The following is a 25,591-nucleotide window of genomic DNA, read 5'->3' on the forward strand; positions in this document are numbered from 1 at the left end:
GCCCCACCCTGATGCCGGGGAGCCCTAAGGCCCACTTTTGACCATCCCCGCTACCCCAACTTAGTCTGACTTTCACAGCCTTCCCAGGTCCAGGCCTCCCCACCTGAGCACTTTGGTGTGTAGAGGCCTGGTGGGAGCCTGCCCCAGGAACCGGCCATAAATCATCTATTCCTGTTTAGGGAGGGAAGGACTGCCACTCTAGGTAGACTTCAAAAAGGTTGGGGATTCCTTCTTGTTCCTAACCCCTCTGATCTTTCAAGGCCTCACCAAACCCCAACTGCTCGGTGACACTGGCTCACCTCTCCTCCAGATGTAGCAAATCCCCTGAACATCCCTACCCCTGCACCGGTTTCAAACGTTGCACTCGCTCAACGGTGCTGGTTACAGATGTGGGCTGAAGGCACCACCTGGATTCAAATCTCAGCGACACTGCTGCCTAGTGTGAGACCTTGGGTGAGTGCCTGTCCCTGTTTTCTCATCTGTACAGCAGGGCTAATGCTGAGATCACCACACGGGCCCGCCGGGTCACAATCCATGTGCAGTGCGAGCTGTGGTGCCTGCCACGGCTAGGCGGTCATGTGTGCTGTCATTGTGGCTGTAACTGGACGGTCTCCAAGTACACCAAGAACTCACCCTCTCTGCAGTGTCGTCTGCCTGTTACGTTTTCTTCCTCTTTCACTGGCGATTCCTAAGTTTTCCACAAGGACTACCTCCTCCAAGGGGTTTGTTCCCTGCTCTGGGATCCCACCGTCCCTGTGCATCCCCAGCACAGTCCTGAGGATTCCGGGACTGAGATCTGCCTGCTCCCCAGGGGCAGGGCAGGAGCCTGACTCCTCTCTGGCCCCCGGCATGTGGGAGGGAGGCCCGTGGACTCCCAGGCTGAATGAATCAATGACACACACTCAGAGAGCAAGGCCATCTGTACTTGTGTGAACTCCACTGCCACTGAGCGTCTCCTGGGGTAGAGCCTGGGTCTGGGTCTGAGTCATTCCCGGGGTTCCAGCATCACCCAGCCTGCAGCTGAGTATGTGGGTACCTAGAGATTTCCTTCCATATTGTCAAAAGTGAGCTTAAGGAAGCCCAGAGAAGTCAAGTACCTCTCTCTCCACCAGGCAGAGCCAAGTCCTGTATGCCCAGGGTCCAGGGAAGGTGACAGTCTTGGGGACAAGCGAGAACCCGCAGAGGTATGCAACAGTGCCCAGCACAGGTCTGGCATGTGGTCGGGGCTCAGGAAAGGTTACCTGACGTTGCTGGGCACCAGGGTGACAGGTGCGGAGCAAAGAGCCTCGGCAAACGCTACTCTGCAACGCACCGGGGGGACCCGGGACAGATCACGTCCCATCTCAGGGCTTCAGTTTACCCTGAGGCGGAGAAAAGTGACAAGACACACCCGGCAGGGCCGTTGTGAGGAGTCAGTGGGTAAGAGGCCAGGGTGGATCCTGGCACCCAATCAGGTGCCAGAGTGGCTTGCCAGGGGGTGGTCCCCTCTCTCCCGGAGGTGCTCACGATTGTTGTTGGCAACCAAACTCTTTTATTGCTGCTCTTCGGCTGCGTCACACGAAGGCCGCGTCCAACTGCAGCAGCCCGCTCGCCTCCCCGGCCCCCAGGGCGGCCTGGCACAGCTGCAGCGTGTCCTCAAGTGCCAGAGGCTGGGACGTCTCGATGATGGCAATGGTCTCCCCCAGCTCCGTACACATGATAGTCTGCTGAGGCTCAGGGGGTGGGGGCGGGGCAGGAGGTGGCGATCGGGGCGGCTGCAGGGTCAGGGTCCGGGCTCGGGCGTGGACACGCTGGTGCAGTCGCAGGCCTGCCAGGGCATGGAACCAGCGGCCGCAGGTCCCGCAGTAGTAGGGGCTCTTGTTGTACAGACCGGTGATGGGGAGGCGGGGTGCGCGGGCGAAGGCCACGGGCCGCAGGTGCAGCCTCCGGTGCTGCTGCAGGTTGGAGCTCTGCGTGAAGCGCTTGCCACAGTCCAGGCACTGGTAGGGACGCGCACCCGTGTGGGTCAGCTGGTGGCGGCTGAGGTTGGCCAGAGAAGCAAAGGTCTTGCCACACGAGTGGCACTGGAAGGGCCGCTCGCCCGTGTGTGTCCGCAGGTGGTTGCGCACGTGGACCAGCTTCTTGAAGCCCTTGCCGCACACTCCGCAGCGGTGACGCCGCTCGGGGGGCCCGTGGACGGCGCGCCGGTGCCGGGAGAGCCGGGAAGCCGAGGCGAAGGACTTGGAGCACTGTGGGCAGGGCAGCTGGGCGGGCGGGGCGGGGGGCGGCGGTGGTGGCGGCGGCGGCGAGGGCTCGGCCGGAGCCGGGGAGGCGGCCGCCAACGCGGGGGGCGCCCCGCTCTTGCCCGCGTGGGTGCGCCGGTGGTAGAGAAACTTGGTCATGTTGCTGAACGTCTTGCCGCAGCGGCAGCGATGTAAGGGGTTGGCGGTGTGTGCCCGCCGGTGAGCCACCAACGTGAGCTCCGTGCCAAAGCCGCGGCCGCAGTCCACACAGAGGTAGCGGGCTTCGCCGCGGTGCAGCCGCAGGTGCTGCTCGAGCGACGCCGCTTTCTTGAAGACCTTGGAGCAGGTTGTACACTCGTGCGTGCCGCCGACGTGCGCCCGCCCATGAGCCAGCAGCCGGTTCGCCGAGCTGAAGCTGCGCTGGCACTGGTCGCAGTGGAAGGGGTGGGCTGCCGATGCCGGGCCGCGGGATGCCCGCCGGTGTCGCCGGCGTGCCTCGGCTGACGTCCAGCGGGGGGGACAGTCCCCACAGCCCCGGGCCCGGCCGGCTGTGGCCCTGTCGCCTCCCGTGGCGTCATCACCAACCTCTGGCACCACCTCCTCCTCCTCCTCCGTCTCTTCGTCGTCTTCCTCCTCCTCCTCCTCTTCTTCTTCCTCCTCGAGCCCATTGCGCTCTTCTTTCTCGAGGGAGTCAAAGTGGGTGCCCTGATGCTCCAAGAACTCCTCGGGAGTGGCACAGAGGGTGGAACATTCGGGACACTCGTAGGGCTCCATCTTCACTTCGGGTGGAGCAGGGAGGGGAGGTGCCGGGGGAGGCAGAGGGGGCAGCACCGGTGGTTCGGCTGCCGTAGCAGAAAGGTGCCTGGCCTTGCGATGAGCCACCCACAGCTCAGGAGAGGGGAAGAGCTCCTGGCAGTCCCCACACTGGTACTGGATCTGGCTTGCAGACTCCCGGAGGTGGGCGTCCTGGTGGGCCAGGAGCTCACCAGGGGACAGGATGAGCTGGCTGCACTCCCCACACTGGAAAGGCCCATCCTCGGTGCCCGCCATGAGCTCTGGCTCCAGGCCAGCATGCTGGGTGACCAGCGCCTCCTCCTCTGTGACAGCAGGCACATGCCGCTCCTGGTGAGAGAGAACTTCCTCCAGCGTGTTGTAGAGGCTGCCGCACTCAGAGCACATGAACTGGTGGTGCTGGAAGAAAAGGGAGGAGGCGAGGGCCTCCCCAGGTGTCATCTCGGTCACCTCTGTTGCCATCTCCGTCACCTCTCCTAACATCGGTGTTGATGTCTCCATCGCCCCTGGTGACATCTGTGTTGGCATCTCGGCCGCCTCGGCCACCTCAGCCGCCACCTCTGCCATGGTGGGGAGGGAGAGTAGTGCCTGGAGAAAAAAGGGGAAGCTGGTGAAACATCGAGAACCTGAGAGAAGCAGGGATGTCTCAAGAGCTTCCTTGCCCATCCTGTCGCTCACCGGCCTCTGTCAATCGGCAAGCCTGCATCCAGTGCTCACGCCTCAGTCTTCAATGAACCTGTGGTTCTGTAGCCGACCCCTGCCCCAGGGTGCTGGGCATCTGTGAGAGAGACAGCCTCTTTCAGTCTGGCCTCAGACGTCACCCTCCCTCCTTACCCGCAGGGCCAGTTGCACCCTTTCTAAGGACACCTCTCTTTATGCCTCTCATCGTCTGCCTGTAGTTTCCTCACTGTTCAGCCCCGTTCCTCCTACTGTATGTACACACAGACATGCAGCAGTGTGTGAGAGCGCAGGCTTCTGGACCGGACCGCCCTTGGCTTGAATCTGCGTTCCACCACTTACTTCCTCCGAGACTGTTTTGTCACCTGTGAAACGAGGTAAAAGTAGTACTGACCACAAACACCCTGGTACTTGAGAAAGGTTAGACAGAACCATGACTTGGAGTTCTCCAGAGATGCTGTTTTTGAGTCCTAAGTCTTTGCGGTTGCCATTCCTTCTGCCAAGAGAGTTCTCTCCTCTTCTTGTCCAGCAAACTCCTGCCCAGCATTTCCTTTGTGAAGCCTTTTCTGACAACATCTCTACATTCTCAGGGTGATGTCCATCCACTCCTTCCTCCTTTGGGTTCCTATGGTAACCTGTGCCACCTCTATCATAGCAACTATCATGAGTCCGGGTTGAGGTCTGTGCTCCTCTCCAGACTGAGCATGCAGGCAGGGCAGGTCTGATTCACTGTAGGGGCTGATGTCACCAACAAAACCACGGACCCGGGCCAGGGATTTTTGACTTCTGAACCTCCGCCTATGTGCCCTGTCTCCCCTTCTACATGCGTGGGCTCAACCCAGGCCTCTTTACACAGCAGGGGCTCAGAGGCACTTTAGTAAATGACTGCCCTCCCACCCCCTGCTAATTTTCTGAATCCAATCTCCACTGTCTCAGTCTTTAACTCATCTGTTAGTGCCAGAGGGCTGGTGGAACTCAGCTTACACCCAGGCATGCAAAGTTGCTCATGTTAAGCTCCCGGAGGGATGTTAGTCTCTTCATCACTGATGTGGTTCCAGCACCAAGAACAATGATTAGCCCACAGCAGGTACTCAGTAGATATTCTGTGAATGAATAATGCTCCCTCCCGGAAGTGAGGCCATGAGAGCTTAACTCTCCCTGTGCCCATTGCACTTCTTCCACCAGGCCAACTTTCCTATTAGACCGTGAATTTCCACAACAACACAGCCTAGCACATGACTGTTTTCAGCTGATATCCAATAAATGTTCCTCGAATAAATGATTCACTAAAGGCCCAGGAGTTACTTTTTCTTAACCACAAATCCCAACTCCCTCACTAATATACGAGTCGCCTGGGCCCTGCACACAACGGCCACCCAATAAGGTATCTTCCTGAAAGTAGTCAACCCGGAGCCCAAGAGTTCAGTTCTTCCTTGTTTACAGCCCCACACTCCAGAGAACTCCCATGGGGCGAGGCCCAAGGCCTGGGGTAAGGCTTACACAAAGTAGGCACCCAGTAAATGTTCTTCCAGAAGGCTGCCTCGAGTAATCTAAAATTCGGACTTTTCGCCCACATTCCTCCCTTCTCAATTATGGGACTGTGTACTATCGGTAGGGAGAGACAAGGGCTTTTTATACCATAGATCAGTAAGTCCTTCCAGGAAAGAACCCACCAGGGGCCTGGAAGTTCAACTTTTCCGCTACACATCCCATTTCACCGACCGCACTTCTCAACTCCGTAGCACGAGAGTACCCTGTAAGGGCTGGGGGCGGCGGGCTCAAGGGTAGGGTCCTGCACGCCGCAGAAGCTTAATCAACGCTCTAGGGCACATAGGAAGGAGCGCTCTCCTTCCACTCCGCGCCGCTCCCGCCCTAGCGCAGGCCCCAAGGCTCTTCGTCCCTCAGTGTCCCCTTCGTTCTCCCTCCGCCCCCTCCGTACGCCCAGTGCTCTCTTCCCCCGCCCGCCCCGCGGCGCCCTCACCCGTCTCTCTCGCCTCCTGCAGCCCCCGCCGCTCTTGACACAGACCCTCTCTGCTCCAGGCGTGCGGGACCCCTCACTATCCACACCTACCATTGGGCGGTGCCCTTACCCGTGGCAGCCAATCAGAGCTGGCAGCAGAGGGCACGCGCCCCCGCGCCTGCGTGTTGACACTCAGGCGGGGTTCGGCGAGTTTCTCCACGCACACAACTGTGCCCTGTGGGCGGAGTCGGGCCTCAGACAAGCGCCTGCGCAGTTCTCCTGGGCTGCTCTGCCAAGAATCAGAAAGTTAAGCGGTGAGAAGAGGGCATCATTGGAAAAGAGGGCCCAGGGAGTGGAATGGGTGGCGGGAGACCTTGACAGAGGTGTTATTTCATGGCTGAAGAGGCTGAGCATCTCCGAGAGCACAGCTTTGGAGGCAGACACAGCTTTGGAGGGTACTTCCCCTCTCTGGACCTCACTTTTAGTAGTGTGTAAAATGGGCTTGACTCACCTCAAAGGCTGTTGAGGGGATTGGATGAAATCAAACACGTAAAAGCTCTCAGCACAGGGCCTGATACACCGTGGGTGCTCCCTATAACCCATGTAACATGGACATAGTCCTTCCCAGTTTGTAAAACTGCTTTCCCTTCCCTCCCACTCTTCGGTTGATTTAAGGATATTCACCGGGCTTCAGTAGGTGACAATTGCCATCGAAGGGAGGGACTCTTTCGAGGTCACTGCTGCAGCCCAAGTAGAGCCAGCGCTGAGCCAGTGCCAATCAGGACCCAGGTCTCCTGCCTTCTAAGGAGAGATAATCCCAGGGATGGGAACCACTCTGGGTAGGGGACTTGTTTCAAGGCACGTGCGGGCCTTGGCCTTGACTCACCAAGGTGTGTGTGTGGGGGGGTGTTGGGGGGGTGGCCACCGCGCCCAAGGCCCTGCCTCGGGGAGCTGCTCAGACACACAGCCTGGACTCCAGTTCTCTTGCTAGAGAGAGTGCAACTTGTAGGTGCAGGTGAGAAGAGGGGGTATTGGAAGGCCCTGTGACCTTGGAGGGCAGAGATTGGAAAGGGTTTCAGAGGGAGGGGTGTTTGAGACGGGGACAGGGTGTCTGACTGTAATGGGGGACTGTGATGGATGACATCAGGAGGTGAGGGGTCTATTGCAATCGGGAAGGAGGTATTGGTTCCTAACATGAGATGCGGGAGCTTCCTGGTCTTGATCAGGGAAGAACTTAGCTATGGGGGTTTGTGTTGGATGAAGGGAGATTTCAGTTGGGGGCATGAGATGGCACAGTTGTGATGTAGGTTCCTGGTTGCCATTAGGAATAAGGGGCAGTGTAATGGGGGAGTGTCCAATTCCTGATCATAAAGGGGCCTAGGCGCTATTTGAAGCCAGGACTGTTGGGATTGTGGTCCTTTGCCATGGGCAGCTAGGAGCAGTGGTAATGTGGGCGTCTAGGTCGTGATTAGGATGGAACTGTAGTACATGAGATGGATTTGACATGGGGGGCAACGAGGACCCGACGGGTTAAGTCACGGGCTCACAGAAGAACCCTGCAACCAGGTACCAGATCCAGTTCAGAGGCGGAATCGCTCTCGCTTTGCGCAGGCGCAGCACTGGCGAGCTAGACGCTACGGTTGGAGGCGGGCCCGGAGGGGTGGGGCTTAGAAGCTTCACTCTGCGCCTGCGCTGGAGGGGCGTGGCGGTCGCACCTGCGCGAGTTGGGGGAAGGAGGAGGGGCGAGGTGACGCAGGCGTAATAATAGAGAAGGTGCCAGAAAGATCCAAAACAAGTGGCTGCGGCCGTCGCCCAGGAGTCGTCAGACGCCGGAACCCGGTGAGGATCCAGAGAGGCCTGAGGGCGACTGGTGGCGGGTAGATGGAACCACTTGGGTGTTGGGGAGAGAGCGGTACCGCCCTTGCAGGGCGAGAGGGTCGGGTTAGGGCAGCACCACCTGTGTGGGGCGAAGGGCTGCTTTGGTAGGCTCCACTTGTGGGGGGCAGTGGGTCGCTTTCGGAAGGTATGATTTGGGTGGAGTCGCGGCGCTGATCGGACAGTACCACTGGCCGGAGCCAAGGGGCACGTCCGGACAGTGCCACCCAGAGTCAAAGGGCAGTTGGCAGGGTGCCCTGGGATGGGCCCCCGCGCTTATTCGGGCCGAATCACGTAGTCGGGTCCGGAGGCTGGTTCGGGACATACCACCTGAGGAGGGGCGTTCGGGCTGGGTCTGGGAGGACGAGCGGGGTCTAGCGTCTCGACCTGTTACTAGGGGACCTCGGGCGATACCATTCCTTTCTGGGGGAAGGGGGAGGCAGAGACGGCTGGGTTGTGAAAATAGCCTTGCCCAGCGGATCGAGGTTGGGGAGACGCACTGGCGGGGGTGGGGTCCGGGTCCCCGCGTCGCTGACCATTGCCCCCTCCCCTCTGTGTGGGTTCTAGGCCCTGGTTCTGAGCTTGTGCCGCCCCCCCTCCCCCGGGTATGGCGCTGTCCGGGTTGACCCCGGCCCCGAGCTGGGAGGAGGATGAATGTCTGGACTACTACGGGATGCTGTCGCTTCACCGTATGTTCGAGGTGGTGGGTGGACAGCTGACCGAGTGCGAGCTGGAGCTGCTGGCCTTCCTGCTCGACGAGGCCCCCGGCGCGGCCGGCGGTCTGGCCCGCGCCCGAAGCGGCCTGGAGCTGCTGCTGGAGCTGGAGCGCCGCGGGCAGTGCGACGAGAGCAACCTTCGGCTGCTGGGGCAACTCCTGCGCGTGCTGGCGCGCCACGACCTGCTGCCGCACCTGGCGCGCAAGCGGCGCCGTCCAGGTAAGGTTGAATGGGAGGATGACAGACTTCCGGTGGGGACAGGGCCTTTCTCTCTCTAGGACTCTATGGTTGCCAGTGATATGGACAGCACCATATCAGCCTGTGTCCCAACCCGCGCCGCCCCTCCTCCCAGAGTATCAATGAGGAACACAAGAGGGAGGAGGCATGGCTTTTTGGGAGAGGTGAACTTGTGGAATTTGGCCACATCAGTGAGGTTTGTGGCCAGTGTTTATGGAGGGCTTATTTCATGCCAGGCACCACGGTAAGCCCTTCGTGTGAACTATCCCCTTATATCCTCCTAGTAATCCCATGAGGAAGTTCTGTTAGTGTTCCCACCATACAGAGAAAACCACAGGGTTAAGAGGAGTTAAGCAGCTTGCTTACATATAAGAACTGAATCGTGTGTGTTGAGCACAGAAGTTACAAGGTGTTGGGACTGACAAAGTGTGTGTTCCATGAAGCTTATATTTAGTGTGGGGGGGGGGAGGGGAGCAGCCATTAAGGCAGGTAATTTATTTTTAGGTTTGGTTATAAAAAGACTAAAGCAAAGTTAACAGAATATAGAAAATAGGCAGCGGTTTATAGCGAAGGCGGCCTTTCTCAGATTGGATAACCAGTGAAGATTTTCCTGAGAAAGCGACATTTGAATGGAGGCTGTACTGCTGATGTGCATAGATCTCACAGGAGAATATGCTAGGCAGAGGGAAAGACAGGCTTTCACCCCTTGGGTCAGGAATGAATTTGGTATCATCAGAGACCTGTGTGGCAGGAGCAGAGAGGGAGATAAGCCACTTTACACAGGGACATGCAAATGACACATGTAGAAAGTGTGGGAGTCAGGATTCAAAGGCAGCTGGCTGGGCTCTGAGGGCTTGGCTCTGCCCTTAATCCTCTGAGGGAAGTACTCATGGAGGAGCAGTCCTAAGAAGATGAGGAATTCAAGGATTTAAAGGACAGGAGTCCTTTGTGTGTCTTGGGATTGAGTTGTTGAGCTCTTGGCTGGGTTATTAGGGGTGCAGTAGATAGTTGGGGAGGGGGATTGTGACCTTCCCCTGCCTAGAGATAACCAGGAGAAAGGCAGCACTGGAGAAGAAGTGACAGTGTTTTTGGAAAAATGTGTTTGGAGGTTAGGCTACGGAAGAGAAGATTTGGGGACCGTGCTTACTCCTTGGGGCCTCAGGGAGAGCTGGGGGCAACATTGCAGGGGCCTGACCATGACTTGGCTTACAGAATAACCCTGACAGTTGGAGCTGCTGTAGATAGGGGTGGGGTGGCCCCGGGAGGTCTTGAGTCTTCTCTATCTCTGTAGGCATCTAGCATCCACCAGGCAGGAAGCCTTTGAGAGGGAGCAGATGTCTGGGCTCCGACCTGTGGGGAACCTGGGCTCCCAGTGGAGCAGTAATCTATCTCCAGGTGGGAATTGGAGGCTGGGCCTAGGAGGGTGCCAGACGCTGTGAATACTTCTTTCCATTTTTCTCTCCGTGAAGTGTCACCGGAACGTTACAACTATGGCACCTCCAGCTCTTCCTCAAAAAGGACAGAAGGCAGCCGCCGTCGCCGTCGCCAGTCAAGCAGTACCTCAAATGCCCAGCAGGGCCAATGGGAGACAGGTGAGCCTAGGTGGGTGGGCACGATGGCAGCGTCCCTTTCTTCCTTCTGAATCCTGATGAACCCGCTCCATCCTGGCCCATTAAGGAAGGGGACCAAGGGGTCATTCTGTCTCCGCATTCCTTTGTGTGTATGTGTGTGTGTTTATTCTACAAAAGTATGTGTCCAGAAGCAATGAATGGAATTGTTTGTTGTGGTTTTATAGTTCATCCGAATGACCTCACATGGTGGGTATTCTTCACGTGGCTGTCTTTGCTGGATACCTTTCTGAGATTTACTCGTGTCGAGGACCTTTAATTGGTTGCTTTTAATTGCCGTGCCAATTCATTTATGCAGCCTCCTCTTTCCTAGTTCCTGAATTATTCAAACATAACTTCAAACATACAGAGAAATTGAAAGATGGATGCAGTGAACACGCTCATATCTTTCACTTCGATTCAGTAATTTTAACATTTTTGCCACTTAAGAAAAACATTTTTTTTAATGTTTATTTATTTCTGAGAGAAAGCACGAGCAGGGGAGGGGTAGAGAGAGAGGGAGACACAGAATCTGAAGCAGGCTTCAGGCTCTGAACTGTCATCACAGAACCTGACTTGGGGCTCAAACTCATGAGCCATGAGATCATGACCTGAGCCAAAGCAGGATGCTTAACTAACTGAGCCACCCAGGTGCCCGTACATTTTGCCACTTTTGCTTTATGTGCATGTACACGTAACGATGGGTTTTTAGTTGAACTCTTTGAATGGAAGTTACAGCCATCGGGACACTTTCCGTCTAAATAGCAGGCATTTCTTGAGAATAAGGAGAATGTTCTAGACCACTTCCAGACCGTTACCACACCTGAGAAAGTAAATACTAATTCTCTGATATCCTAATGGTTCATTTTCAAATCTCCCCAAGAGTGACTCTACTTTCAGGACTCACTCATAGTTGAGTTTCTCTGCTTTGAATTATTATGTCTCCTTAATCTCTTAGTTTAGAACCCAAACTTCTCCCCAACTGTGTATTTGTTTCTTTTCTTCCCATGACATCCGTCACCTCATTGACCTGGTCAGGCCCGTTGTTTTGTAGAATGTCGTGATTATTTCAGGAAGTGCCTGATAATTTCCTGCTGGTGTCATTTAACTGGTTCCTTTGTCCCCTGTATCTCCTGTGACGTGGGAAGCCACTCCCTCCCCCCCCCCCCCCCCAATACTCACACCAGGAGACAAGTGTGGCAACAGCCACTGGGCATTGTTTATAGTTTATAAGTTGAAACTTGGGTAATTTCCAGGAGTAATAGCTTAGTGAGGTGAAAGTAAGGTGCAAAAAGAAAAAAAAAAAAAGTGGGTCAGGAGGCTTGGTTAGATTCAGGTTACATGTTTTTGGCAGGAATGTTCCTCAGTCGATGCTGTGTGCCTCGCTGTGGAGTGCATCAGGAAGCTTAAGGTCTGCTATTCTTGCTGTGAGGGGGAAGTTTGATCACTTGCTTAAGGTGCTGTCTGCCATATTTGTCCTTTATAAAGGCACATTTTCCCCTTTCACGGTTAGTAAATAACCTATGGGGTGACACTTGGGCACATCCAGCTCCCCAGCGGTATCGCCCGTGGGTTTAGCATGCACTGTTGATCTCTGCCTGAACTGGTCATTACATTGGTGTTCACAAAAGGGTGATTTTCTTACTATTTTTTCAATGTCTATCAGCTGGCATGTAGTCTTTCAAGAGTTTTTCTGGGGCGCATGGGTGGCTCAGTTGGTTAAGCGTCCGACTCGATCTCAGCTCAGGCGTTGATTTCAGGGTCGTGAGTTCAGGCCCTTTGTTGGGCTCTGCACTGGGCATGAAGCTTACTTAAAAAAAAAAGTTTGTCTTTTCTCTCTCTCTTGTCCTGAGGGGTGGGGGAGTGTCACTATGGACTCGTGTTATTATTTATTTACTGGGTTAGAATATGTTAGTCATTCTTCCTGATGTTCAGATTGACTAGCTCCTACTGTCTTTTTGATTTGCTTCTATCATTCTTTGGGTTTCCTGCTCTGTGCCACTGTAAGGCGTCCTGGACTCAGCTTGTACTTTTCTCTCTCCAGCCCTGCAATCTGCTGTTTCCAGAAGCCTGGTTTCTTTTAGAGGCACTGGCATGTAGAGACCAAGACTTGGGTGCCGAGTAGGCACATTTTTCTGGGTTCTTTTAGTGAACAGAGTTAAAGACTGCTTTAAAAAAAAATTCCTATTTGGGGCAACTGGGTGGCTCAGTCAGTTAAACGTCAGACTTCATCTCAGGTCATGATCTCACAGTTCATGGGTTCGAGCCCCGCATCAGGCTCTGTGCTGACAGCTTGGAGCCTGGAGCCTGCTTAGGATTCTGAGTCTCCCTCTCAGTCTGCCCTCCCCAGCTCTCTCGCACTCTGTGTCTCTCTCAGAAACAAAAACAAAAACAAGAAACAAAAAAAAAAAAACCTATAAAATTTAAAAAATAAAAAAAAATTTCTATTGGTGTTTTCAATTCAAAATTAACATTACGAGGATTTTTTTCTTCACATTAAAAATTTTCTTTGTTTTCAAAAAAATTTTTTTAAGTTTATTTTGAGAGAGAGCGAGTACAGGAGGGGCAGAGAGAGAGAATCCCGTGTAGGCTCCACGCTGTCAGTGCAGAGCCCAACTCGGGGCTCGATTTCAAGAACTGTGAGATCATGTCCTGAGCCGAGATCAAGAGTCGGATGGACGCTGAACAGACTGAGCCACCCAGGCCCCCTTAAGAATTTGGTTCTTAATAACATTGGGAAAATGGATTTATTTGCTTCATTTTACAACAATCATAAAATAGCTTTGAAAATATGACGTCAGTACCACTGCTGACTACATCTACTGAACGAAACATACCATTTATTTGTGGTTCTTCCTGTCCTAGGAGTATATCCCACTGAGAGTTTATACAGTCAGAATGTTCTTCCAAGTGACTTGAAATAATTCTCTCGTTCGTGTTACTAATTATATGTATGTGTGTATATATATATATGTGTGTGTGTATATATATGTGTGTGTATATATGTATACATATATATATATACACATATATATATACACACACATACACAGCTAGATTCGTTTGTTTCTGTTTAATTTTATGGTTGGTGTCATTTTGGTCTCTTAAATTTTTAGAATATGTAAAACGGTTATATGACTCAAAAGTCAAAACTAAGGTACATAGGAAAGATGTTCTTAGAAGAATCATTTCCAGTGTTGCCCCCACCCCCTAGTCAATAGGTAACCAATTTCACTATTTCCGATTTATCTTTGGTGTTTTGTGTTATAAAAATAGCAAGTATGTATGTATTCTTGTTTTCTCTTTTTTTAATGTAAAATGTAGCAAATTATAGCCACTTACATTATATTTTACTTTATTTCACTAAACAGGCTACTCCGGGAAGTTACTCTGTACTACTTGTCAGATATTTACATTGCTTTCACATTTAGATAGTTATAAACAGTGCCCCAGTGGCTTGTTTCCTGGTGTGAGTGTGCAGGGGTTTGTTCAGGGTCAGATGTGGGACTGCTGGGGGTGGGGTGTGCTCTTCTGAATGATGCTAGGTTATACTTACTGGTTATGTATTTTCCTTTTTTAATGTTTATTTTATTCATCTTGAGAGCGAAAGAACACAGGTGAACACGGCAGGGGCAGAGAGAGAGGGAGCGAGAGGATTCCAACCAGGCTTCGGGCTGTCAGTGCAAAACCCGATGCGAGGCTCGAACTCCCAAACTGAGATCATGACCTGAGCGGAAATCAAGAGTCGGATGCTTGGGGCACCTGGGTGGCTCAGTCGGTTAAGCATCCGACTTCAGCTCGGGTCATGATCTTGCAGTTCGTGAATTTGAGCTCCGTGTCAGCCTCAGACCCTGGAGCCTGCTTCTTCAGATTCTGCGTCTCCCTCTCTCTCTGTCTTCTGCTCACACTCTGTCTGTCTCTCTTTCAAGAATGAATAAATAAGCATTAAAAAAAAGAAAAAGAGTCAGATGCTTAACTGAGCTACTCAGGTGCCCCAACTGTTCATCTTATGGACAGGGCCACTGAGGTTCAGGAAGCAGAGGGGCTCACCCAAGGTCTCATGGCATGGAGACCAGCCTTGAGCTCTTCTCCAGGCGCCTGCCTCAGTGCTCTGTTATCCTGGTCTCAGCATGCCCTGTCTTTCCCTCCTCAGGTTCCCCACCAACCAAGCGGCAGCGGCGGAGTCGGGGCCGGCCCAGTGGTGGTGCCAGACGGCGGCGGAGAGGGGCCCCAGCCACCCCCCAGCAGCAGCAGCAGCAGGAGCCAGCCAGACCTGCCTCAGAAGGCAAAGTGACCTGTGGTAGGTGTCTGCGGGCTTTGGTGAATGCATGCACGGAGCCTGTGACAGGCTGCACACAGGGTGGGAGAGACAGGCACTCGTCTGGAGTGTGGCACACCTAGTGGGTAGGCAGTGGCTTCTGTCCTTCTGGACTCGGATGTCCTTTCTGTTATTATCTTGCTTGTTTATGTCTGGTCCGGAGTTGAAAGATCACAGGTGCTACTTTCTCCAGGAAGCCTTTGCAGACCACTCCCTGCTCTCAATTTCATTTGCTTTTTCAGTAAATGTTTTCATGGGTTTATGTATTTTATAGTCTTTTCTTCTGCAGTGGTGGAATATCGCACAGGGAAAAATGAGGATCCTGGGACAGGCTGCCAGGTTCATTTCTTGGTCTTGGCACTTAAATAGCTTGTCTGACCTTGGGCAGGTGGCTGAACTCTTTTGTGTAAGATGAGGCTGACAGTGGTGATTTTCAAGTAGGGTTGTGGCGAGAGAAAATGAGTTAAGCCGGTAATACATTCACAGCAGCGCCTGGCCTGGGGCCCATGCTGTGCGCTGCTTACCAGTTTGTGCCTCTTCGTGCTGTTACTGTGCAGTGTGCTTGGGACAGGAATAGCGGTGAGGTTCCTGCCCTTGGGGAGGCGACCTTCTAGTAGGGCGACAGATCAGTGAAACTGAAGCTCACTTTATAGATAGTGCCATGAACAGAGGGTGGGGAGTGGGTGGAGGAACCCGGCTGGAGCCGAGACGCTGGGCCCGGCAGGCCTTGGAGTAGATGGGAGTTGGGATTTTATTCCATACGGCGAGTGTTATGTAGGGTTTTCAGCAGAGGATTGGAGGAGTGCCCTGATACTTGGTCTTGACGGAACTCCGACTCCATCTGGAAGATCAGTTAATAAACGACTTACGATTTATAAAGGACTTAGACCCGTGCTAAGCGTATAGGGCATGCTCTGCCAGGATGTGTTAAGTAATTTGAACAAAGAGGAAGCAGAGAATCGAGTAAAGAGGCTGCACAGCCTGAGCAGGTGAGGCCGAAGGTCTGGCCCAGGGAAGTTCTGTTACGGAGAAGGGGTGGACTAACAAGGCTGCCTGGGCCTGCAGGTGTGCTGGGTGGGATGGGGTGTAGGGGGGAGATTCGTGCTTAGACTTTGGCTTTGAGAAAGTCTCCCTGGTCCTAAGGGGAGTAGACGGGTGCGGGTGGGCACGCTTTCTCTCTCGCTCAGCCCACACCACTCTGGTTCCTCCTCCCCGGAGTGTCACATGAGGCTGCAGATACCTGTGCTGAGTGCTGCCGGGAGGAACAGACCAATAGAGCCAGCCAGTGTCCTCCAACAGCCCCCAGCTTGTGGGGGTGGCTGCCCAGTGTGACTCTTCCTCGAAGCAGGCAGTAATTACCAGAGCCCCCCAGAGCTACCTGGCTGGCAGAAGGAGTCACTGCCTCCTAGGGAGCCTGCTGAGCGGAGGCTGGGGAAGGGTCTCTACTTGGCTGCAGAGGCTTCGGGTCTCTTCCCTGAGGGCAGGGCTGTGGCAGGGAGGTGCTTACATAGGGTGTGGCTGGGGCTTGCTGGGAGGACTGTAAGCAGGTCTGACTGCTGACTCACTGGGCAGGGTGGGGCTGGAGGGAGGCCCTCCCCAGTAGGGCCCTGGTTGTTGGTTGTTTCTTCTGAAAAAGCAGGGATGGCTCACCTTTTTTTTTTTTTTTTTTTTTTTTTTTTAGTGTTTATTTTTGAGAGAGAGAGAGACAGAGACAGCACGAGTCGGGGAGGGGCAGAGAGAGAGGAAACACAGTATCCGAAGCAGGCTCCAGGCTCTGAGGTGTCAGCACAGAGCCAGAAGTGGGGCTCGAACCCTCGAGCTGTGAGATCATGACTTGAGCCAAAGTTGGACGCTTAACTGACTGAGCCACCCAGGCGCCCCCGGGATGGCTCACCTTTAACAGCGTCTAATACCAAGGGTGGAAGGAGGCGCTTCCAGACCCGAGTGATCTGCCATTCTTGTCCCCTCCTGTTGTGTGAGAGCTATGGGGGTTAAGCCCTAGTCAGCTGCCCTCCCGAGAGGGGTAGAACTAGACTAAACTCTGTTTCCAAAGGGGAGGGACATCTGGAGTGTCCTGGGTTTGGACACAGGACCTCTTTAGTTTCCATTCTTTCAGAGACATCCATTGGGCGCTGTGCTGGGCATGCTAGTCACTTGGCCCTGAATTCTCAGACAGCCTTGAGGTAGGGGTGATAGCCCCGACCTTGCAGAGTGGCAGGGTCAGTTCCTTCTCTTCTCCCACGTGTGTTCTCAGAGCATTTACTACATGCTAGGTACGGTGGGGATGGCAGACGCTTGTGCTCACAGGGTGCATGGTTTGGTGGCAGGAGACAGAAACTTCAGGTGGAGACTGAGAGAAGGAAGGGCAAGGGGTGGGGAGTGATGGGAAATGCAGTTTAAGAGGCATTTTCAAGGTAGGGTCGTCTCAGAAGCCCCCTTGGAAGAGACCGAGTGAGCATGTAGATGATTGGGAAAGAGGGTTATATATACAGGACAGCACGTGCCAAGGTCTGAGTAGAAGTGAGTTGGTGGTGATGAAGGGATGGTGAGGAAGCTGGCGAGGCTGGAGTAAGGAGCAAAAGGAGACAGCTAGGAGGTGAGGCCGGGAGAGGTGGTGGGGCCCATCCTGCGGGGCCAGCAGCCATGGGCCAGGGCTTTTGTTTATTTTTTTTTTCATTTATTTTTTTTTAAAGAACTTTTTTTTTTAAAAAAAAATTTTTTTTTTTTCAACGTTTATTTATTTTTGGGACAGAGAGAGACAGAGCATGAACGGGCGAGGGGCAGAGAGAGAGGGAGACACAGCATCGGAAACAGGCTCCAGGCTCTGAGCCATCAGCCCAGAGCCCGACGGGGGCTCAAACTCACGGACCGCGAGATCGTGACCTGGCTGAAGTCGGACGCTTAACCGACTGCGCCACCCAGGCGCCCCTAAAGAACATTTTTTTAATGTTTGTTTATTAATTGTTTTTTAATGTTTATTTTTGAGTGAGAGGCCAAAACACGAGTGGGGGAGGAACAGAGAGAGGGAGACACAGAATCTGAAGTAGGCTTCAGGCTCTGAGCTGTCAGCTCAGTGGCCCTGTCCATAAGATGAGCAGTTGGGGCATCTGGGTGGTTCAGTTAAGCATCCGACTCTTTTTAAAAAAAAAAAAACACTTTTTTTTTTTTTTTAACGTTTATTTATTCATTCTTGAGAGACAGAGTGTGAGTAGGGGAAGGGCAGAGAGAGAGGTAGACACAGAATCTGAAGCAGGCTCCAGGGTCTGAGTCTGACACAGGGCTCAAATTCATGAACCGCAAGATCATGACCTAAGCCGAAGTTGAAGTTGAACTCTTAACCGATTGAGCCGCCCAGGCGCCCTGGTGTTTTATTTATTTTTGAGAGAGAGAGCACAAGTGGGGGAGGTGGCGGGCGTCAGCGGCGGGGGGGACACAGGATCTGAAGTGGGCTCTGTGCTGACAGCCGGATGCGGGGCTTGGACTCATGAACCGTGAGATCATGACCTGAGCTGAAGTCGGACGTTCATCTGACTGAGCCACCTTGGTGCCCCTCGTTTCTTTAAATGATGGAAAGCAACCAGAGGATTTGAGTGACAGGATGAGCTTTGCTTTTTTCCCTGTTTTCTGTGGAGAAGGTACAGAGGCAGATACGCCAGCGTGATGAACCTTGTCCCTCTTTCACCTGGTTTCAGCAGCTGTCAACTCATGGGTGATCTTGCTGCATCATCCGTGTTGTTTGGGAGTCAATTTCAGGTGTCTTGTTATTTCATCTGTAGATTTTCCACTGTGTACTTCTAAAAGATCAGAATTCCTTAAAAAAAAAAAAAACCCACACCAAAAAAACCCTGTCTAATTAGCGCTCTTAAGATCCAGTTGTCTCATGAGTGCTGGCTCTCCTAACCCTCTCCTGATCTCAGAGATTTCCCCATCTTGCCGTTTTCTCTCCCTTGTTCCCCTTGCTTTGTAGTTGTTGAAAGTAGTTCTGTAGTTTGCCAATCGCATCCTGCGGTAGAGGGATTGAATGTGTTCCCCTATTGTCTGTATTTCCTGAAAATTGGTGGTCAGGTCTGGAGAGGTCTGATCAGATTCTGGTTTGATGTTCTGTTGTATTTTCAAGCTCGCTTCCCAGGTGGTATCATGGCCTTCCATCAGGAAGCAGGTAGCAGCTGCTGATTTTGTCTCTGCCGTTGGTGGCAGCCTCTCCTTATTGTTCAGTAGAATCTTAATGTTTGACATGTCTCAGGGAAGAGACTAAAGCAAGGGATGGGGTGCCACCGTGTCCAGAGGAGGATGGTGCTGGCCCTGGAGTCTGGTGACCGGTCTGAGGTGACCACACCCCTCTGCATCTCCAGGGCCTCCTTTGTAAAACCAGCACCTGCTGGGAGTCCCCTCCCGTTTGCCTTGGCGTCTCATTCTGCCCCAGAAGGGAGGGGCAGGGGGACCAGGGGGCGCTGGGGCCCACTTGCGTGCAGGAAGCCAGAGCATCTCTGCTCACTAAGACAGTGTAGCCACAGCCTCTGCCCTGGGGGCAGGGAGCCTCTGCACAGCTGCCCTAGTGGAGAGGGACTGTGGCCAGAGGAAACGATTTGGCCGCACGGGCGCCAGACACTCTTTGAGCCTTGCTCCTCCTCAGTGGCGCACCTGGGCCAGGCAGTCCGCTTCTCTGCACGTCTGCTGCTTCTCTTATGGCCCAGCCACCTTTGGCCTTCCCTGACTCCTGCCCTGGCCCTGTTCCTGACCCCCCTGCTGCTTCCGCAGTGCAGCTGGAGTCGTCTTGGCGTGAGGTCACGTCCTTCCTGAGGCCCTCCGAGGGCTCATCATGTGCCAGGCACTGGCCTCCGCTCTTGACTTTCATCCAGCTGTGTCATCCCCAAAGCGGCCCCACGGAGAGCAGGTGCTGGTTTTACGTAGGAGGCCCTGGAGGTGCGGAGGGGTGTGGTCACCTTGGGAGGCCCCGGACTCCCTGCTCCACCCGGTTCGGCCCCACCCCTTCAGTCGTGCCCTAGTGCCCTTCTCCTCGAGGTCCTGCCACACCGACCCCAGCCTGTGAACACCTCAAGTGCATTTCCTGCTTCCGGACTTGGCGTGCGGGCCATGCTGTATTCCGGGAATGCTGCTCTTCACTCCCCTGGTTTTTCTCTCTCAACCTACTTGTTCTTCACATTTTACTTCCAGTGTCATTTCCTAGAGAGGGGCTGTCTGATCACTGCCATCTAAATTACACCTCGCTCGCTCTAATTTTCTCTCGTGGCCCTTGGCATGTCTTTTAATTCCAGGTTTCTGTATGTCGTTGTGTGAGAGGCAGCAAACAGGACAGGGGTAGTTAAGAGCTCAGGCTCTGGAGCCAGGCACCCCAGTTGGAATTCCAGCCCTGCCATTTCCTGTCTGTGTGGCCTTAGGCAGGTGATTCATCCTCTGTGCCTCAGTTTCCCCATCTGCAGAAAGGAGGTAATAGCACTGCCGTATGAGGTTGCAGGGATAATCAGAGGCTTAATAAATGTGACACGTGTGTGCAGGCCGTGGTAAATACTATGTATGTGTCGGCTGTTGCCCTTCAGTCATTTTGGTGAGGACTAAAGGAGAGACTGAGCTTGGTGCCCATGATTCAGGGCCAGGGACAGAGAGGCGGCTCACGTACTGTGTAGGTCTCCTTTTTCCTCATGGAGTCTCCTTGTCCTCTTTCTCTGTGTACCACACTCTCGTGTTCCAGACCCGAGGTTGGACTGTGGTCTGGTGAAGGATTTCCTCACTTGTCAGTGGGGATGAGGAAAGTGCTGTGGGGATTTGGGGCCCATGATTGGGAGAGCCCTTGGGTAGGACCTGGCCCATGAGAGGTGCTCTTTAACTGGGGTTCCATATCTTCCAGGCCCACTTGTGGTGGGGGAATGCACATCACGCCAGCATTCCGGCCACTTTGTAAATATATCTGTTGAATGAAAGAATGGATGGGACAGACACTAGTCCATCCTGGTCCTGTTGTCCTTCTACCCGCCATGGGTGGGGGATAGGCTCTGGGTGAACAGTTTCTGCCACGGGTTGAGTGCCGATCTGTGCTGAGGAGAAAGGCGATCTGGGAGGATTTCACCTGCATAGGATGTGCGGTTCTGTGGGCTGGGACTTGCTGGGCGAATGGGTGTTGCAGGGCAGAGGAGGTGGACAGGTCGTTGTGTGAGTAAGACTTGTGTTGGGGGCACTGCCCTTGTGCCTGGAGGGCAGGGGATGGGGGAATGCAGCTGGGACCGAAGGAGCAGAAGAGGTTGACTCGGGTCCAAGTGAGAGAGGCCAGGCCTGGGCAGGGGCTGTGGGCTAGAGAGGTGGGTGTTGAAATCGCAGTTCCTGTTTCTGGGTGCTTTCTGGGTCCTAGGCCCTGGGGCAAGTGCTTCATGAGTCGCCTTATTTAACCCTCATGACCACACCGTGCGGCTGGGGCCTCTTGTTTGTTTATGTTTTTCAGATGGGGAAACTGAGGCTCAGAGAGGTGAGGTCACATGTCCAAGGCCCCACAGCTAGAGAGTGGCAGAGCCGGGACTCGCCTCAAGGTCTGTCGGACTCCGCCACCTGGCTCTGTGCCTCTGCCACTGAGCTTCCCTGTGTGGCCTTAGACAGGTGCTGCTCCTTCCAGTCCCCTGCTCCCTGGCCCCCACCAACTGAAGGCATGGTCAGACACTCATGGGAGGCAAGGATGTGGGCCCAGAGATCTTAGGTGGTTTGTAGGTGGAGGGTGCTGGGTCTTGGTGCTGTGGGAAGTCCTAGGGGCCGAGGCCAGGTAGGTTTCCTTGGGCCTTGAGCTGAGAGGGTGAGGTTCCCCTCCAGGCCGAAAGAGGAAGGGTTTGGGGTTTGGGGTGGGAAGAGGAAGTGGGTGGTACTGAGAAGTCATCTGGGGGAGCAGAGACTGTCTTCCACCTTGTGCTCTGTGGCTGACACTGTGAAAGGTAAAGGGAGTTGGGGACATGGCCCTCCCCCTTCCAGAGCTTCAGTTTCCTCATCCGTCAAATGGGTTGAGAGCCCCTGCCCCCCAAGGCTGATCCTGCTCAGTGGCCTGGCCTAAAGCATTTGGTACATTGGAGCTTCTGGCGGCTGCTGTTCTTGGAGCACCTGTCAGGCATGGCTTACTGTGCTAGCTGGTCCTTTTCCATCCATTGCTCTCTTTTTAATCCTTTTAACAATCTTTCAGAGTCGGAATTCCCCGTTCAGGTAAGAACCTGGGCTCAGAGAGACTGTGACTTGTTCCAGGTCACACAGGTGCCTGGAGGCTCTTGGGTTAGAATCGTCTCCATTGACCCGAAGCTGTCCTCTGGGGCACCGGAGGCTCAGTGACCTCTGTGGAGGGCTGCCACTCCCTGGCCAGGTGACCTGGGGCAAATCAGTTCACTTTTCTTTGCCTCCATTCGCTCACCTGTAAATTGGGGTGATAGCAGGTCCTGCTACATGGTGTGTTTGTGGATTAAATAAATTCGGAGTGCTTGTTGTCTTTTCCAGCTCCTAGCTGATCCTTAGGGCAGCCGTGTTGTGTGGGGAGGAGGTTCTGTTAGTAGCCTGAGTCACGGGTGGGAGTTCAGTAATCCCACAGGGAGGTGACATGCCTGAGGTCACATTTACAGGGCCAGTCTAGGAAGTCCCAGGTCCTGTGCCCTGTGCGGAGCTGCCACCTCATTTGGGCAGATGTGGGCGGGTTTCTAAGCAATAGCAGCGCGACTCAAGCTGGCCTAAGCACAGAGGGAGTGGATGGTAGCTGAAAATCCAGGTGTTCCCAGGGCTTGCATGGGGAGCTCCGTTTTTCCCTCTCCTTCAGTGATTCTGAGTAGTCCTCGTGCTCTCTCCCCTCTCGGTGGCCGAGTGACCTCCTGCAGCTTCGGGCTTACGGCCCACTATCTCGGCCACCTCTGAGGGAAGAGAGCGCCTGCTACCAGTCGAGCCAGCCCAGTTTCAGCCTGGAGATTCCTGGGCGGTGCTCACTGGGTGGATGGGTGCCGGCGATGTGGCTGGCCCTGCAGGAGTGTCCCTGAAGGCAGGAGGGGGTGAGGCTGGTTGTCTCAAGGCAGGTCCTTTAGTTCATGTGTTGATTCTTTCACGAATATACATCGAGCACCCACCGTGTGCCACAGGGCTGCACAAGTGAATGAAACAGTCCCTTTGGGGACTCAGGGGCGGCAGGGATACAGGTGGTAAACGTGACAGTATAAAGGAAAGTGCAGAGGAGGTTAGAAAGTGATATGTGCCTTGGGAAGAAATGGAGCAGGGTCTGGGAGACTGGACATGTTGGGGGCCAGGGTGATGGTGGTAAAGTTTTAAGTAGGTTAGATGAGGCCTCAATGGGAAGGTGGCATTTGAAGGAGGAGAGGGAGCAAGTCCTGTGAAGACGGGCAGAGCAGCTCCAGCCAAAGGAGAGGCAGAGCTGGGCAGAACCTGCCTGGTGGGGGGGCGGTGCAGCAGGGCACTGAGGCTGGAGCGGAGCACGTGAGGGGAGAGGAGGTCGCCAGGTCAAGAGGTAACAGAGGCCAGGCCACAGGAGGGAAGCCATATGAGGGTGTCACCCGTACTTGGGTGTGGTTATCAGAAGGGGGAAGGATGTGGGGAGGTGCAGTGCAACCCATGGCGGGGTGGGAGGAGCCTGTTGGTTGGAGGAGGCTCGATGGTGGGAGGAAGGGTTGCGGTCCCCCTGGTCCCATTGCGCAGTATGTCGTGTGTTGGCTCCTCCCTGACCAGTCGTTCCTTCCTCCGCAGACATCCGGCTCAGGGTGCGAGCAGAGTACTGTGAGCATGGGCCTGCCTTGGAGCAGGGCGTGGCATCCCGGCGGCCCCAGGCGCTGGCCCGGCAGCTGGACGTGTTTGGGCAGGCCACTGCAGTGCTGCGCTCCCGGGACCTGGGCTCCGTGGTGTGTGACATCAAGTTCTCGGAGCTCTCCTATCTGGACGCCTTCTGGGGCGATTACCTGAGTGGCGCCCTGCTGCAGGCCCTGCGGGGCGTGTTCCTGACTGAGGCCCTTCGTGAGGCCGTGGGCCGGGAGGCTGTCCGCCTGCTGGTCAGTGTGGACGAGGCCGACTACGAGGCTGGCCGGCGCCGCCTGCTGCTGATGGAGGAGGAGGGAGGACGGCGCCCAACTGAGGCCTCCTGATCCTGGACCTGGAAGGACTGAACCCACCTCCCAGCCTCCGGGCCACTTTCTCCCCCGGAGGACATCCATCTCTGCCCCTAGAGGACTGTCACTCCAGCAGCTCTGAGGACTGGACAGATGGCCTGGCCCCTTGACAGCCTCTCCCACAGGATGTGGGCTCTGAGGCCTAAACCACTTCCACCTGAGTTTTCTTCCCAGCCTTCCCCCAACCCTACCCCCAGGTGTGTTCCCTCAGCTTCAGGAGGCCAGGGGCACAGGCATGCAGACCGGAAAGGAGGGAGGCACATCTACACATTCACCAAAGGCCCCCTGCACACCGTGTCCCTGACCCTGGGCTTTGTGCACACATGCACACTGCCCCCTCTGGAATTTCCCCTGGCTGCCCTGGCCTGCTCCACACATGTCTTTGGCCTCAGGGCTTCTCTCTCAGGATCTCTGATTTTACTGCCCCCAACCCTGGACTCCAGCACCGCTGGGCCCTGGGGCTAGGGTGCACGTGGGGCCTGCTCACCTTGCCCTCACATCTCCACAGCCGGCCAGGGCTCTGCCCAGCTTCCATACACAGACCTGGCTCCACATCCTCCTGCCCCCCCAGAGTTGGACGTGCAGACTTGGACATGGACCTGCACCCAGCGTGTCACACCGCAGTGCATGTCACACCACAGTGCAGCAGCATTAGACCAAGTGTGTTGTTGCCTATGGGGCCAGGATCAGAAACCCAACTTCCTTCTCAGAAAGGGAAGGCAGAGGCTTGGGGCTGATGGGAAAGGCCTTTTATAAATGGCGCCAATAAAACTGCCCTGGACTGGGGCTTAGGGTGGGCATCGAGACTCCCTAGGACTCTTTCTTTATGGGCTGGAGGAAGGAGCTGATGAGGTCCTGGGCCCAGTACCCATCCTGGAGTTCCTGGCCCAGTATCAGGCTAGAGGAAGGGCAGGAGGCCGGAGTATCATCTGCCGCTGCTGCCAGAGGCTTGCCCGCCTCTCTGGGCCTCAGTTTCGTCATATGTCAAAGGAAATACTGCCTTGGGGTCATACCTCTCTCAACCCCGTTTGCACATGCTTGGCTCTTGGATGTTCCTGGGAGTACTAACCAGTGTTCATTTTATTCACTGAGGTGGGCTAGATATCTAGCCCAAAGCTTTGGAAAGCGAGTGGATCATGAGCCACAGTTCTCTGCCTGGAATCCCTGTCCAGATGGCGCCTCATGCCTTCTGAACAGTCCTCTCCTAAATCTGGACCTGCATGCTTCCTCCTGAGGCCCAACACTTCTTCCTGCTGCTTGTGACTACAGGAGGTTGTGGCCTCCTGTTCTTTCCCCACCCCTTGTTTAAGGGCTTAGGAACTCAGGTTTCTTAATACCCCATGTTTTCCTTACTGCGTGGGAAGGGAACCAGGGATGGGGGTGGGGTAAGAGGGGGTGGGCAGGGACTGCTAACATTTCATGGGGGGTGGGGGGCTCCTGTTAACATTTGGGAACCTGGACCCCTGGCCTCCCTTGGTGTGTAGGAGCAGAGTGGCATGTCTAGGAGTTGAGTCCTGTCCAGGAGTCAAGACCTGGTCTAGCTAGTGGCTATGTGACTTCAGACTGTCATACCTCTACCCTCTCTGAGAGGGAGCTTAGGTCTGCTGGACACCCACTCAAGATCTATTATCCCCATTTAAAAAAAAAAAACAACTTTTTGAGAGTGTCAGTAGCGGAGGGGCAGAGAGGGGGGACAGGATCCTAGTGGGCTCTGTGCTGACAGCAACGCCCCCCTCTCCATGAGGGGCTTGAAATCATCATGAACCGTGAAATCATCTGAGCTGAATTCTGACGCTCAACCGACTGAGTCTCCCAGGCACCGCTTTACCCCCATTTTTGACAGAAGAGGGCTTCGGGGAGGGGAAGTGCCTCGCCTAGAGGATAGAAAACAACTCCTCCAGTGGACGGCAGGTTGGGGAGACAGGTGGGGGGATTTCCACACCCCTTCCCTCCGGTTCGGGGACCCTCCTTGGTCTGGGCGGGAGTAGGTTCTCCGGTATTTGGGGCTTTCCGTACTTGGGAGTGGAAGCTGCTGCTGGTCCTGCC

The 25,591-nt window shown here is 54.6% G+C and overlaps 2 protein-coding genes across 9 annotated transcripts; one reads left to right on the forward strand and one right to left on the reverse strand.

Annotated features, from left to right (window-relative positions):
- Positions 1–902: 902 nt before the first annotated feature.
- Positions 903–5,781, reverse strand: ZNF526 (zinc finger protein 526). Of its 7 annotated transcripts, none has more exons than XM_030299537.1 (4): positions 5,674–5,757; positions 4,035–4,057; positions 3,693–3,792; positions 903–3,602 (listed from the first exon to the last, which is right to left on the reverse strand). In XM_030299537.1, exon 4 carries the CDS (start codon positions 3,579–3,581, stop codon positions 1,554–1,556), a length of 2,028 nt encoding a protein of 675 aa, XP_030155397.1. In that variant the 5' UTR covers positions 3,582–3,602; positions 3,693–3,792; positions 4,035–4,057; positions 5,674–5,757; the 3' UTR covers positions 903–1,553. The 7 variants fall into 7 exon arrangements, with proteins under 7 accessions (XP_030155397.1, XP_030155395.1, XP_030155394.1 ...); XM_030299535.1 differs by having other exon boundaries at positions 3,958–4,057; XM_030299534.1 differs by having other exon boundaries at positions 3,882–4,057.
- A 1,605-nt stretch (positions 5,782–7,386) lies between these two features.
- On the forward strand, positions 7,387–24,345 carry DEDD2 (death effector domain containing 2). Of its 2 annotated transcripts, none has more exons than XM_030299541.1 (5): positions 7,387–7,491; positions 8,095–8,462; positions 9,950–10,072; positions 14,241–14,387; positions 23,130–24,345. In XM_030299541.1, exons 2-5 carry the CDS (start codon positions 8,135–8,137, stop codon positions 23,519–23,521), a joined length of 990 nt encoding a protein of 329 aa, XP_030155401.1. In that variant the 5' UTR covers positions 7,387–7,491; positions 8,095–8,134; the 3' UTR covers positions 23,522–24,345. The 2 variants fall into 2 exon arrangements, with proteins under 2 accessions (XP_030155401.1, XP_030155402.1); XM_030299542.1 differs by lacking the exon at positions 7,387–7,491 and adding an exon at positions 7,505–7,529.
- Positions 24,346–25,591: the final 1,246 nt, after the last annotated feature.

The sequence above is a fragment of the Lynx canadensis genome, chromosome E2 (assembly GCF_007474595.2).
Source record: "Lynx canadensis isolate LIC74 chromosome E2, mLynCan4.pri.v2, whole genome shotgun sequence".
Taxonomy (NCBI): domain Eukaryota; kingdom Metazoa; phylum Chordata; class Mammalia; order Carnivora; family Felidae; genus Lynx; species Lynx canadensis.

Excerpts from the sequence above, each read along its gene's own strand:
- ZNF526 (XM_030299532.1), bottom strand. The coding sequence starts at position 5,766 with ATGGTAGGTGTGGATAGTGAGGGGTCCCGCACGCCTGGAGCAGAGAGG. Across the intron at positions 3,603-5,673 it reads GCAGGAGGCGAGAGAGACGG|GCACTACTCTCCCTCCCCAC; the intron begins GTGAGGGCGCCG and ends TTTTTTCTCCAG.
- DEDD2 (XM_030299541.1), top strand. The coding sequence starts at position 8,135 with ATGGCGCTGTCCGGGTTGACCCCGGCCCCGAGCTGGGAGGAGGATGAA. Across the intron at positions 10,073-14,240 it reads GCAGGGCCAATGGGAGACAG|GTTCCCCACCAACCAAGCGG; the intron begins GTGAGCCTAGGT and ends TTCCCTCCTCAG. Across the intron at positions 14,388-23,129 it reads AGAAGGCAAAGTGACCTGTG|ACATCCGGCTCAGGGTGCGA; the intron begins GTAGGTGTCTGC and ends CTTCCTCCGCAG.